This window comes from Lithobates pipiens, unplaced genomic scaffold (assembly GCF_037356315.1).
Source record: "Lithobates pipiens isolate NorthernLeopardFrog02 unplaced genomic scaffold, aLitPip1_a1.2 Scaffold_23, whole genome shotgun sequence".
Classification (NCBI taxonomy): Eukaryota; Metazoa; Chordata; class Amphibia; order Anura; family Ranidae; genus Lithobates; species Lithobates pipiens.
The window spans coordinates 229,436,512-229,450,296 of record NW_027507785.1 but is presented as its reverse complement, the minus strand read 5'-3'; the positions used below and the strand labels follow the sequence as shown (position 1 = coordinate 229,450,296).

At 44.1% G+C, this 13,785-nt stretch overlaps 1 protein-coding gene across 2 annotated transcripts in view; it reads left to right on the top strand.

The window, feature by feature from the left end:
* The first annotated feature begins 13,541 nt into the window (after nt 1-13,541).
* The window catches only part of FNBP1L (formin binding protein 1 like), a 245,367-nt gene continuing 245,123 nt past the window's right edge, over nt 13,542-13,785 (top strand). For both annotated transcript variants that reach the window (XM_077452895.1, XM_077452894.1), the window contains exon 1: nt 13,542-13,696. In XM_077452895.1, coding sequence (XP_077309021.1) covers nt 13,673-13,696 — 24 coding nt within the window. In that variant the 5' untranslated portion in view covers nt 13,542-13,672. The remainder of the gene's footprint in view (nt 13,697-13,785) is intronic.

The window sequence follows — 13,785 nt, the reverse complement described above, 5'->3', positions numbered from 1 at the left end:
TAAAGGGTAGCTTCAGGTGTATAGTGTGCTGGAGGCACACAACACCCAATTTAACTGCTGCAGATGCCTGTATTATAGAACACCAGTAATAAAGGGTAGCTTCAGGTGTATACTGTGCTGGAGGCACACAACACCCACTTTAACTGCTGCAGATGCCTATATTACAGAACACCAGCAATAAAGGGTATCTTCAGTTGTATACTGTGCCGGAGGCACACAACACCCAATTTAACTGCTGCAGATGCCTGTATTACAGAACACCAGTAATAAAGGGTAGCTTCAGGTGTATACTGTGCTGGAGGCACACAACACCCACTTTAACTCCTGCAGATGCCTGTATTACAGAACACCAGCAATAAGGGGTATCTTCAGGTGTATACTGTGCTGGAGGCACACAACACTCACTTTAACTCCTGCAGATGCCTGCATTACAGAACACCAGCAATAAAGGGTAGCTTCAGGTGTATACTGTGCTGGAGGCACACAACACCCACTTTAACAGCGCTAGGTTCACAAGAAAAGAACACACTGTCCCTGTCTATCCTGCTATCTCCCTGAATGCCGCAACACACTACACAAGGCCACCGCGCTGGCGGCCTTATATAATGTGGGGAGTGTACTAAACCCCCTGAGCTATAATTGGCCATAGGCATCCTGCCTGTGGCCAATTATGGCTCTCCTCTCTGCTGGCGCTGTGATTGGCCAACATGCGGGGTCACAGTGCATGCTTGGCCAATCATTAGCCAGAATCACTGCGATGGCGCAGTGCATTGTGGGCTGTGAGCGCCACACGAACATGGCGAATGGCCCAATAAGGCTCGGAATTAGCCGAACAGGTGAATAGCCGGTGTTCGAGTCGAACATGCGTTTGACTCGAACACCAAGCTCATCCCTACTCAGGGCATTCTATGCATTGAGGTGAAAAACCTCCTGTAATGCTGCAGCCCCCCTGAGCCCTCGTTTTACTTACCTGTACCCCCTCTATCTAATCCCGGGGATGAGAACACCAGCAAAAGCTGGTGTCTCGGGTCCTGATTGGATAGATCGATAGCACTGTCAATCAGATCCAATCACCTGGGCGCTGGGGGTGGGGCCGAGTCATACATTTGGCTTCTATGGATGCTGAATGAATGACTCGGCAGCATGCCTGCAAAGTAACCCCCCCCCCCCCGGGAGAGCGCTTCTCTCAGGGGTTTATCTAATGTGGGGAGGAGCCGCGAGAGCTGCAGTGGGACCTCAGAAGAGGATGTTCGGGGGCCACTCTGTGCAAAACGAGCTGCACAATGGAGGTAAGTATGATATGTTTGATATTTATAAAAAAAAAAAAACAAAGCTTTAGTATTACTTTAACATGGTGCTGGATCCCTGGACAGGTAAGTGTCTGCTTATTAAACATTAGCAGCTACAGTATTTATAGCTGCTGACTTTAAATGTTTCAAAACCTGACTGAAGCTCTTCTTTAAGGTGTAGACACTACAGCAGATCATTCATAATATAAAAGGAAGATTTCATTCTTCTGGGATGTTCCCTATCTAGTCTAGAAGGTATTAGGACAGTGCCTCTTTATTGCTAGTCTAGAAAGAAAATGGAACTGTACAAATCTTATAAATTCTTCCAAACCAGCTATCATTCAGTTGGGATGTCACAAAAATATCTGCCTGTATCCTCTATTTTTTCTCTAATTGGGGTGTAGGTCTCTCAAAATTTCAGTTCCTGAACAACTGTCTTAATAAAGGTAATAACTAAATCTTCTAGATCCCTATGTTAGATCTAAAAAGGAGACCCCCTCAGTTGCAGCAAAACTGTAATGAACAAAAAATCTCAATGCAAATGTTGAACAGTGCGCATCCTATCACAAAAATAAGGATGAGGTGGCACAAAGGACCAATCACAGTAAAAACTCTCTTTTTTTCATAAAAAGAAGGGGAGGGAAGGGGAAAAGGGGGAGATTAAAATATATATATAATAATGTCCAAAAAAATTATTATAGTCAATAAATGTTCAAGTTCAAAGCACCAGTGGCAGCAGCAGTCTTGAGAGGAGAAGCACCACTCTCTAGGAAAAATATCATGCAAAGAAAGAAAGACGTGCGCCAAACTAAGTGCAGGATGTATAAAATTGCATTTACTATAATAATAAAATAATAAAATTGCATCCTATGATGGCAAATTGCATGTTTGCATGTTTCTTGCCTTGGTATGAGTATCAATGTAGCACAGCACGGTGTGATTTTCAAAAAAGGGTCCTCTGTTACTTTGGTGTGATTCCAGTGTGATTTTGGCCAACCAAGTTGCACTGCACAATGGCACTGAAAGTCAAATCAAATTACAGCCACAGTAGTGTGAACCAGAGTTGGCCGCCGTGGGTAAATTTGGCAAAAACAATGATTTTTACAACTGTCAGCATATATCAGGGGCTGATAATTTGCAGTGCTGTGTTGACTTTTCAAGTGTAAATCAGGCTAATTACTTGTTTTTCGTATTGTCAATGTTCCAATATAGAGTTTACATGGTTTAACTATGGATTGTCTTCGTTTTTAATAGACGTTCTGTAATTTTTCAGGTTGCCCAAAAATGTATAGCCAGATGCACTGCAAACGCAGTGCAAAATGCATTCAAGTGTGCATCAAACGTGCTTCAAATGCATGTAAATAGGCAGTCAAAAACAAGCAGTTATGTGCAGTTTCTGGTGTGAATGGGCTCTTACTGCCACTGCCATACGCAACTGCCACTGCGCAAGTGTATAAAGCTATAAACAGATTTGCAGTTGCATTGACACATGATATTACTGTTTACTTTTTTTTTTTTTTACTTATTTGCAGTGTTACAAAATGAGTGTTCATTCAACACTATGGGGGTTATTTATGAAAGGCAAATCCAATTTGTACTACAAGTGCAAACTATAAGTGCAAAGTACACTTGAAATTGCACTGAAAGTGCACTTGGAAGTGCAGTCACCGTAAATCTGAGGGCTAGATATGAAAAGAGTGGAAGCTCTGCTGATTTTATCATCCAATCATGTGCAAGCTAAAATGCTGTTTTTTATTTTCCTTGCATGTCTCCCTCGGATCTACAGCAACTGCACTTCCAAGTGCAATTTCAAGTGCACTTTGCACTTGTAGTTTGCACTTGTAGTGCAAAGTGTATTTGCCTTTAGTAAATAACCCCCTATGTAGCGCAACACAGCACATTACAGCACAGTGCACTGACATGGAGTGCAGTGAGCTGGGCTGTGTAAAATGCATACAGGCTGCATTTTTATGTAGTGTACTCCACTGCACATTGCCCTTGTATTGAGTCTATGTTGATTTGTGCAGATAAACACAGCTCAATGGACATGGTGTACATGAGCCAAAAAGGACAAGGACAATAATTGGTTGACTGTTTGGCAGCAGCTCAGCACACGTGGCTGGTTAGCATAGGCACGCACAAGAGGTGTGCCAGGTGTGCCTGGGCACACCCTAATCACTGTGTGCGGTGCCGATTCCTACTACTGTTCAGGCGTTCCCCCCTTGATTGGCCCCGCAGTGCTGCTGGCTTCCCTCCTCTCCCCCTGGCTGCTGCAGAGGATGTTTCAGGATGGATAGAAGGAGAAGGGGCTAGTAAATATGTAATTTACCAAACCCTTCCTTTTCTAAGTGAACACAGTAAACACACTTGCTCACTGTGTCCATTCAGAACTGAAGTATAGTAAACTGTGTTTACAATGCTTCAGTTTGTGAATGAACATGAAGCCACTAAGCACAGAGGGCTTTCAAATCATTCATTGACCTGTGCAGCTGAGGTTGCAGAGAAAGACATGTGTGTTTGAGCTTTGGGATGCACACCCTAATGCAATAGGCTGCCCATACCTATGCTGGTTAGTGTGGATGTATTTACATTTATTGTATGTAAAGGAAGCTGAAGTGAGTCCGCAGTATCTGACCATAAAGTATAACAATTTTCCTTAGCAGTCTAGACTGTAGACAGCAGAGGGCATTGTAAATCAGCTTAGCTTTGCAATGTGGTTTGTGTCCACTTTCAACAAAATACTATTAACGAATGCAAACAGATTTCTAAATAAGCTTAACATAGTAATTCTTAAATCTAGTAAACATAATATACATATACATTCAGGTCCATAAATATTGGGACATCGACACAATTCTAATCTTTTTTGCTCTATACACCACCACAATGGATTTGAAATGAAACGAACAAGATGTGCTTTAACTGCAGACCTTCAGCTTTAATTTGAGGGTATTTACATCCAAATCAGGTGAACAGTGTAGGAAATACAACAGTTTGTATATGTGCCTCCCACTTTTTAAGTGACCAAAAGTAATGGGACAGATTAACAATCATCCATCAAACTTTCACTTTTTAATACTTGGCTGCAAATCCTTTGCAGTCAATTAGAGCCTGAAGTCTGGAATGCATAGACCTCACCAGACGCTGGGTTTCATCCCTGGTGATGCTCTGCCAGGCCTCTACTGCAACTGTCTTCAGTCCCTGCTTGTTCTTGGGGCATTTTCCCTTCAGTTTTGTCTTCAGCAAGTGAAATGCATGCTCAACCGGATTCAGGTCAGGTGATTGACTTGGCCATTGCATAACTTTCCACTTCTTTCCCTTTAAAAACTATTTGGTTGCTTTTGTAGTATGCTTCAGGTCATTGTCCATCTGCACTGTAAAGCGCTGCCCAATGAGTTCTGAAGCATTTCGCTGAATATGAGTGGATAATATTGCCCAAAACACTTCAGAATTCATCCTGCTGCTTTTGTCAGCAGTCACATCATCAATAAATACAAGAGAACCAGTTCCATTGGCAGCCATACATGCCCATGTCATGACAATACCACCACCATGCTTCATTGATGAGGTGGTACGCTTTGGTTCATTAGCAGTTCCTTTCCTTCTCCATACTCTTCTCTTCCCTTCTCACAACACATGGAGGTGACCTGGACAGGTGGCACGAAAGGACCAAAGTCTCCAGGAGAGGAACAACAGAAGAGGTCACAGCTAAAAGAGCCTGTGAGTGACACACAGTTGGGAGAGGACTGGAGAGGCATTCCTGAGACGACTGGGAGAGTGCAGTCTTATATGGGTGCAGAAGCAGTAGGATTAATTGTGGTGTCACGGGCAGTGGAGTGAGAGGCAGTTGCTGCCATGAGGGCCTGAAGATATGGTACTGGGTTCAGCAGCCACGTGGATAGCTAGCACTAAGGTCTTCTATATTTTTGCTACACTAAAGGGGCAGCGGTCCTTGCCTGCAAATGTCATTCACCCTGAGCCAGTGTCAGGCCTACAAATCAGTGCTAGCTGGTCCGGAAAGTGCAAGCAGAGATAGTCTGCAAGCAAGTGATGTGCTGAAGTTAAAAGCTGGAGTTGTATATGCTGGAAGTGTATATAGTCGGTCCCATATATATTATCTGCAAATCAGTTTGGGTATCTCATGAATATCCCATCCCCATCCAAGTTTATTCCCCTCAATAAAAATAAAAACAAAGTTCAAGAACTGGTTTTCTGCCTGAGGGTGAATGAGAGCTGTGTGCCTGGCCGGGCAGGGTGACAGACGGACTTCAACACTCAGCAGCCCTCAAGAGGGTATCGCTACATTAGCATGGACATATGAAACAAAAACATCCACCTTTAGGCCTCATGCACACAGGCATAAAAAAAAATGCCACTGCTAAGGCTGTTTGGCTTTCTTTCTTTTTATGCCCGAGAATGCAGCCGCATGTTATTGAATGTGGCCATGCGTATGCAGGCATTTATGCTCCTATTTGCATGCATTGTTAAGAGGCATAAAAAAATGCCCCAAACCTGTATTCAGAGTTCAGGTTATCAGCATATTTTATGTGCATACACACCTAAACATTACTAATTGCACAATGAACGCAATACATGCGCATACATATGCCAATTTCTGGAAAAAAATCCAGCATGTTTGTAATGTTAGTGTTAAAATGATGACCCTAAAGTTTTATGAGACTTTTAAGGCCTCATGCACACTGGTCCTAAAGAATGCAGCTTTTGCAGGTTTTGGCGTTTCTTTTTTCAGCCTATAAAAGCACTTCTATGTAAGCCCATGTGTTATGTAGGTGTTTACATGTGTAATAGAAGAGGATTGTTTACAGACTGAAAAAAAAAACATCAAAGGCGCATTCAGAAGAGTAGCTGAAGAGCAGAACCCCCCCCCCCCCCCCCCCCACACACACACACACACACACTCCCAGAGTAAAAATGGGGACAGAGGCCTCTTCCCGATTTTTCATCAACTTGGTGATAAGGTGCTTTGGGGTGGGGGTGGGGGGGTACAGGATAAGTGTCTGGTATGGATTTTGGGGGGACTCCCACTCTATTCTTTTGGCATGGGGGTCCCCCTTAAAATCCATACCAGACTGGAGGGTCTGGTATGGATCTTGGGGGGACCCCACGCTGATTTTTTTTTTATTTTGGCATGGGGTTCCTCTTTAATCTCCTCAGAGCACAAATCGCACTGCAAATCAGATCATCATGATCCGACTTCTGGTGCAACTTCTTATCAAATCAATGGGCTCTCATATGGAACCATTGATTTTGATGTAAAAAAAAAAATGCTTGATTCGGCTTAACAGCGCCAGATGTTTTTGCAGCTCAACAGCCTCTGCTCCTGAAAGAACAGGCTGTAGTTTTTTTCTACTACCCTAAACCAGAGATGATGAACCTTGGCACCCCAGATGTTTTGGAACGACATTTCCCATGATGCTAATGCACTCTGCAGTATAGCTGAGCATCATGGGAAATGTAGTTCCAAAACATCTGGGGTGCCAAGGTTCGCCATCACTGCCCTAAACGCTTATGCCTCCAAACGCCTTTGACACTTTATGTATACATGGACACATAGGCTAACATGGAGGGTTGTTTAGAAGCAGTAAAAAAAAAGTCAGACGCCCCTAACAGCAGCTGTAAAAACATCCTGTGTGCATGAGCCCTAATAAATCTTACTGGTTCTTACTCCAAACAAAGCAACCTTGTATTTCACATTCCTTGCTCAAATCCAAATATTACTACTTCTATGAAGACTACTATTATTGTATAGAAACAGGTTAGGGAACGATATGGCATGATAAACACTTTGTCCCCATTCACTCATCTGTGGGATAACTCCTGTATCCTGCATCTCCACTCCTTACCTGATACTAATTTGTGCACCAGATTCGGTATTAAAACTTTACAACATATGTCAGAAGGACTCTTGCTTGATTTTGATAGGTTCAAATCAACACTCAATTTCACCAGTTGGATGTTCTTTAGCCACTATCTGTCCTTAAGCCATTTATAAATGGCCTAAGGTTAAAGTGGCTATACTGGGATCATGGTTCAGTCTACAACCATGATCCTGGTATTGTTTTTTTTAAGCTGGAGATTACGTACAAAGTGGCCATAACAAATCAGGAGGGAGCAGGGGCGGGGACGAACTGTGCTCGACGAGCCCCCATAAGTGCCCCCATAGCAAGTAGCTTGCTATGGGGGCTCTCAGCAGGAGGAGAAATCAGGAGCGCCAGAGGGGGACCCCGAGAAGAGGAGGATCCAGGCTGCTCTGTGCAAAACAATTACACAGAGCAGATAAGTATAACATGTTTGTTATTTAAAAAAATACTTTATAATCAAATCAATTTCTTAATCAGAAACACCAAAAATACTGAGGGCAGTGCAATAGGATACTTGAGCCACATTTCTGGTGGTATGTATGTAGCCAGGAGCCATGTGCCCAGGGCTGCCATTAGAAATCATAGGGCCCCTTCCCATCTCCCACTTCTTGGCCACCTAGAGGAGAAAAATGGGGTGGCAAACTTAGCCTGCTGTGGCAAATATTGGATGTGACAACAATGTGTATTGCAGAGTTCAGAAATTAGTAGTATGTAATGCAGATTTCAGGGGTAAGTAACACAGATTTCAGAGGTCTGCAGTAAGTAATGCAAAGTTTAGTAGTAAATGGTGCAGGGGTCAATAATAAGTAATGCAGACATTAGTAGTATGTAACACAGACTTCAGAGGTCAGTAGTAAGGTATGCAGAGTTCAGTAGTAAGTAATGCGAAGTTCAGGGGTCAATAGTATGTAGTAATGGTTAGAAATACCCACATGCATCTTATTTTAGGTAGAAAACTGCCCTTGCTACTAGAAGACTGTCAGCCCAGCACTGAAGACATTTCATTACAGCCAGCACCCATGTACCTTAATGATACTTTTAGGGGTTGTGGCTGCATTACAAAGAACTGCACCGAATTTTTTCTTGTTTTTTTCTGATGCATGTGACAAACGCAGGTATGTCTTATGTTGGGCACTTTCTGGAGCTATAGCTGTGACTAAAAAAACTCAAAATATTGCCATAGTGGTGAGAAGAAAAGTGGAGGTAAATAGGATGTCCACAATAAAGTGAAATGTACCATAAAGATGAATGCCAGATATGGATATTTTATACATAGTTGTCTATGTGCGGAATAGCCATGCCTGGAATTATTATTTAACAGTTTTCCATCCACCATACATATTTAACATCCTGGACTAGAAACTGTTATGCCAGGATCATAGTTGCTGCCCTGAACCTCCTGGTGTTGTTTTTCACATTTAGAGATCAGCTTTCATGTAAAAGTGATCTGTGTGGCTCTACAGCTGCCCCATCAATTTACTGGATTCAGAAGGGGGCCCCCATCCCCACTGCCATTCCCGGGCTCTCCTGTTCCCCCGGGGAGTCCAGGACTGCTGTTAACCATTGAGCCAGTTGCTCTCAGAGGAGATGGAGGACCATTAGTTCTTCCATCACCTCTGTGACGAATGAGTGAGTAATGAGGATTTCATAATTTCTGGTTTCACTGCTGTATTTCCCTGTGCAGTATGGCCACGGAAGCAGCTAATCAAGCAGATCCTGGTTTGATCGGCTGCCTTGGAGGGCAGGAGAGGGATCAGGGGTCTAATAGACCCTGAATCTCTCCGTAAGAAGCACCTGTCACTGCCAAAAGCTATTGCAAGGGATGTTGTTCACCCCTTGTGATAACAATAAAGTTGAATAAAAAAAAAAAAAATAAGTGTAAAAAAATGAATTTAAATAATATACTAAAAATGTTAAAGCGCCCCCATCTTTTCATGTCTACGCACAAATGCGAATGCGCTCATAGGTCCTGCAAGTATATATAAATGGAGATGACACCACACATGAGAGGTATTGAATGTGGCAGTAAGAACAATAATTCTAGTGTTAGACCCCGTGTTTAACTCTTAAGCCCCGTACACGTATGTATGTCAGCTGGTCCGACAGAAGCCAGCCACTTGGCCGGCTTCTGTCAGATGAGCATGCTGGAAAACTAGCAGCCGAACAATGACTGAGGGCGCTGATCAGAGTGTTCTAGCGTGGGGGTAGTGCCCCTGTCAGAACACAACAGCTCAGAGGGAGAGATCGCTGTTTTAACGTCGGAACTTTAGTACAACGGCTTCGGCAAGAGCTGTTGTATTTTTTCTGTTCAACCCGCTGGGATGAATGAAAATAAACTATAAGGGTGTACCAGGCTTTAGGCACTGTTCACACCTAAGTGTACTGCAGTGACACTTTTTTTGCGGTGTGTTTTTGGAGTGGCACTTTTCATTTGAATGGGCCTCCCTCCACTCCAAAGAAGCTCAGGTACAACATTTTGTCACAGAGCCAGGCGCTGCATTTTTGTGTCAAAATCGCATCGCATTTAGGAAGCCATTAAGAAGGAAATGGGAGGAGCATAAATAAGATCCTCCCATCTATGGGGTCAGGGCAAACTAAGGGTTAAATATATGTCAGTTTTAATTTACATTTATTGGATAAAGCTGGTCACATGTTTTGGCACGAGCTAGTATTATTTATATATATATATATATATATATATATATATATATATAATAAATATGAATTTAACTGCGTAGGAGGCAGCAGTTCGCGGCGGATCAAGAAAGAAAAAGGAGCATCCCACCCTCCCTCCTATGTCGCGGACCTTCTTATGTGGTTATAGTCCTTTTCATCAGAAGAGGGACACTGTTATGGTTTTTGGACATACCTTCGGTTAAAGTGGTTGTAAACCCTTACAAACCACTTTGACCTACAGGTAAGCCTAGATTAAGGCTTACCTGTAGGTCCAAGAAATATCTCCTAAACCTACACGGTTTAGGAGATATTTGCCCGAAGACAGGCACCGCTGTCTACGGCGCATGCGCCGTAGACAGCGGCGCGCAGGCGCACTGAGCGCGGCATTTCCAACAATGGAGCTGCCGCGCGTGTCGGCTCCCGTGCGCATGCGCGGGAGTGACATCATCGCGGCTCTGCCGAATGACAGTGGCGGAGCTGCGAGACCCCACCGAAAAGATGGATGCGCCGGACTACAGGGGACAGCGGTGACATCGCTGGCTCCTGTGTCAGGTAAGTCACACATAATGGGCTACTATGCGATGCATAGTAGTCCATTATGCTTTGCCTTTGCAGGGAATGAAAGAGGAAGTAAACCCATCAGGGTTTACTTCCTCTTTAACCCAAGCTTTATGGCTGGGTTAAATTGGTTTTGTTATATTATATGAGTGAGTATAGTATTAAATTTTAATAAGGCATGCTCTTATTATTGGTTAAATATGTTAAATGCTAATAAATAAAGGTCTGCGGCCATTTCAATCCATTTATATAATTTGTCTTTATTATTTATTATTTAATTAATAACATATGTATTAAGTTCTGCATACGACACCATATAATGACATTGCAAACGTGTTCCACGTTTTGCTGCGGTTCTGGAATTGTTATTCCAAAATGCTCAGGTGTGAACGAAGCCTAAACTGGTAATCTGTAAAGCCTTTTAAAGTGTGGCCTATGGATGATGTTAGGTATCATAGTTTGTCACCATTTCACAGGTTTACACAATTTTAAATATTGACATATCTGGTATCTATTTACTTGGTGCAACATTATCTTTTATATTTTACCAAAAAAAATGCTATAATGTGTTGTGTGTGTGTGTGTGTGCACTAAAATTAATTTAAGTGTATTTTTTTCCTGAAAATTTGCATTTGATAAACATAAAAATTGCAACAGCTGCCATTTTATTCTCCAGGATGTTTGCTTTGGAAAAATATATGTTTTGGGGTTCTAAGTCATTTTCTAGACAAATAAAATGTATGTATGTCCCTGTAAATTGTATGTACAGTATCTCACAAAAGTGAGTACACCCCTCACATTTTTGTAAATATTTTATTCTATCTTTTCATGTGACAACACTGAAGAAATGACACGTTGCTACAATGTAAAGTACAGAGTGTACAGCTTGTATAACATTATAAATTTGCTGCCTCCTCAAAATAACTCAACACACAGTCATTAATATCTATACCGCTGGCAACAAAAATGAGTACACTCCTAAGTGAAAATGTCCAAATTGGGCCCAAAGTGTCAATATTTTGTGTGGCCGCCATTATTTTCCAGCCATTCCTTAAAGAGGGATTCCACCTAAAAAAAAAATATTAAAAGCCAGCAGCTATAAATACTACAGCTGCTGACTTTTAATAAATGGACACTCACCTGTCCCGGGTTCCAGCGATGCCGGCAGCCGAGGCTGATCGATCGCTCGGCTCTCGGCTGCTGCCGTCACCATTCTAGGTGAGGGAATCAGGAAGTGAAGCGAATCGGCTTCACTTCCCGGTTCCCTACTGCGCATGCGCGAGTTGTGCAGTGCAATAGGAATTGTCCGCGCTGTCACTGGGACCCATGTGTGTCCCAGCAGACAGCGCGGCAGGACAGGAAATGACATAGACTCCCACGGGAGTCTATGCCCGGAAGTGGGTGTAAATACCTGTCTTTGACAGGTATCTCCACCCCCCTCCCCCCTGTAAGGTGCCAATTGTGACACCGGAGGGGGGGGGAGGGTTCCGATCAGCGGAAGTTCCACTTTAGGGTGGAACCCCGCTTTAAGCCTCTTGGGCATGGACTTCACCAGAGCTTCACAGGTTGCCACTGGCGTCCTCTTCCACTCCTCCATGGCGACATTATGGAGCAGGTGGATGTTAGAGAGCTTGCGCTCCTTCACCTTCCATTTGAGGATGCCCCACAGATGCTCAATAGGGTTTAGGTCTGGAGACATGCTTTGTCAGTCCATCACCTTTACCATTAGCTTCTTTAGCAAAGCAGTGGTGGTCTTTGGAGGTGTGTTTGGGGTCGTTATCATTTTGGAATACTGCCCTGTGGCCCAGTCTCTGAAGGGGGCGGAGGGGGGGGGGGTCCTGCTCTGCTTCAGTATGTCACAGTACATGTTGGCATTTATGGTTCCCTCAATGAACTGTAGCTCCTCAGTGCTGGTAGCACTCATGCAGCCCCAGGACATTACACTCCTAACACCATGCTTGACTGTAGGCAAAACACACTTGTCTTTGTACTCCTCACCTGGTTGCCACCACACACGCTTGACACCATCTAAACCATAAGTTTATCTTGGTCTCATCAGACCACAGGACATGGTTCCAGCAATCCATGTTCTGCTTGTCTTCAGCAAACTGTTTGCGGGCTTTCTTGTGCATCATCTTTAGAAGAGGCTTCCTTCTGAGACGATAGCCATGCAGACCAATTTGATGCAGTGTGCGGTGTATGGTCTGAGCTCTGACAGGCTGACCCCCCTCAACCTCTGTAGCAATGCTGGCAGCACTCATACGTCTCTTTCCCAAAGACAACCTCTGGATATGACGCTGAGCACGTGCACTCAACTTCTTTGGTCGACCATGGCGAGGCCTGTTCTGAGTGGAACCTGGCCTGTTAAAACGTTGTATGGTCTTGGCCACCGTGCTGCAGCTCAGTTTCAGGGTCTTGGCAATCTTCTTATAGCCTAGGCCATCTTTATGTAGAGCAACAATTCTTTTTTTCAGATCCTCAGAGAGTTCTTTGCCATGAGGTGCCATGTTGAACTTCCAGTGACCCATATGAGCGAGTGAGAGCAATAACACCAAATTTAACACACCTGCTCCCTATTCACACCTGACACTTTGTAACGCTAAGGAGTCACATGACACCAGGGAGGGAAAATTTGGCCCAATTTGGACATTTTCACTTAGGGGTGTACTCACTTTTGTTGCCAGCGGTTTAGACATTAATGGCTGTGTGTTGTTATTTTGAGGGGACAGCAAATTTACACTGTTATACAAGCTGTACACTCACTACTTTACATTGTAGCAAAGTGTCATTTCTTCAGTGTTGTGACTAAAATATTTACAAAAATATGAGGGGTGATACTGTGTGTCGCTGTAAATTGCTGCCAGCAAGTGGTTAAGTTCTGTGTGAGGTAATTCTAGCACAGATTGATGTATACCTCACTGACGCGGACAGCACTTTGAGTTGCGTCCTTGTCATACATAGAATGGAATGGATTGTGTTGTGCGGAGAGGAGACAAGGCGCTCCACACCCCCCATTCCTCCTCTCCTCACACACTGCCCGCCTGAGCTCCGCCCCGCCCTCCTCCTACCATGTGCCCGAAACTCTGCACTGTCCCCGCCCCTTCTCTCATCCCATCCCATCCCAGGTTCTCCTCCCTCCTCTTCCAGCCCCTCCCTCCCTCTCTCCCCCCTCCTCCTCCTCCTCCGCTCCTCACACAAGGAAGAAGGATCTCTTACACATCCAGCCTCTCCGTCTCCTGTCTCCGCTCCTAGCCGGACACCGCCGCCATGAGCTGGGGCACGGAGCTGTGGGTGAGTGTGGCCTCTCCTCACATGGACCGGGGGGCCGTTGTTTTCCTGGGAAGGGGGGGGGGAATTGTAGGTCCGGAGTAGTGTGTGAA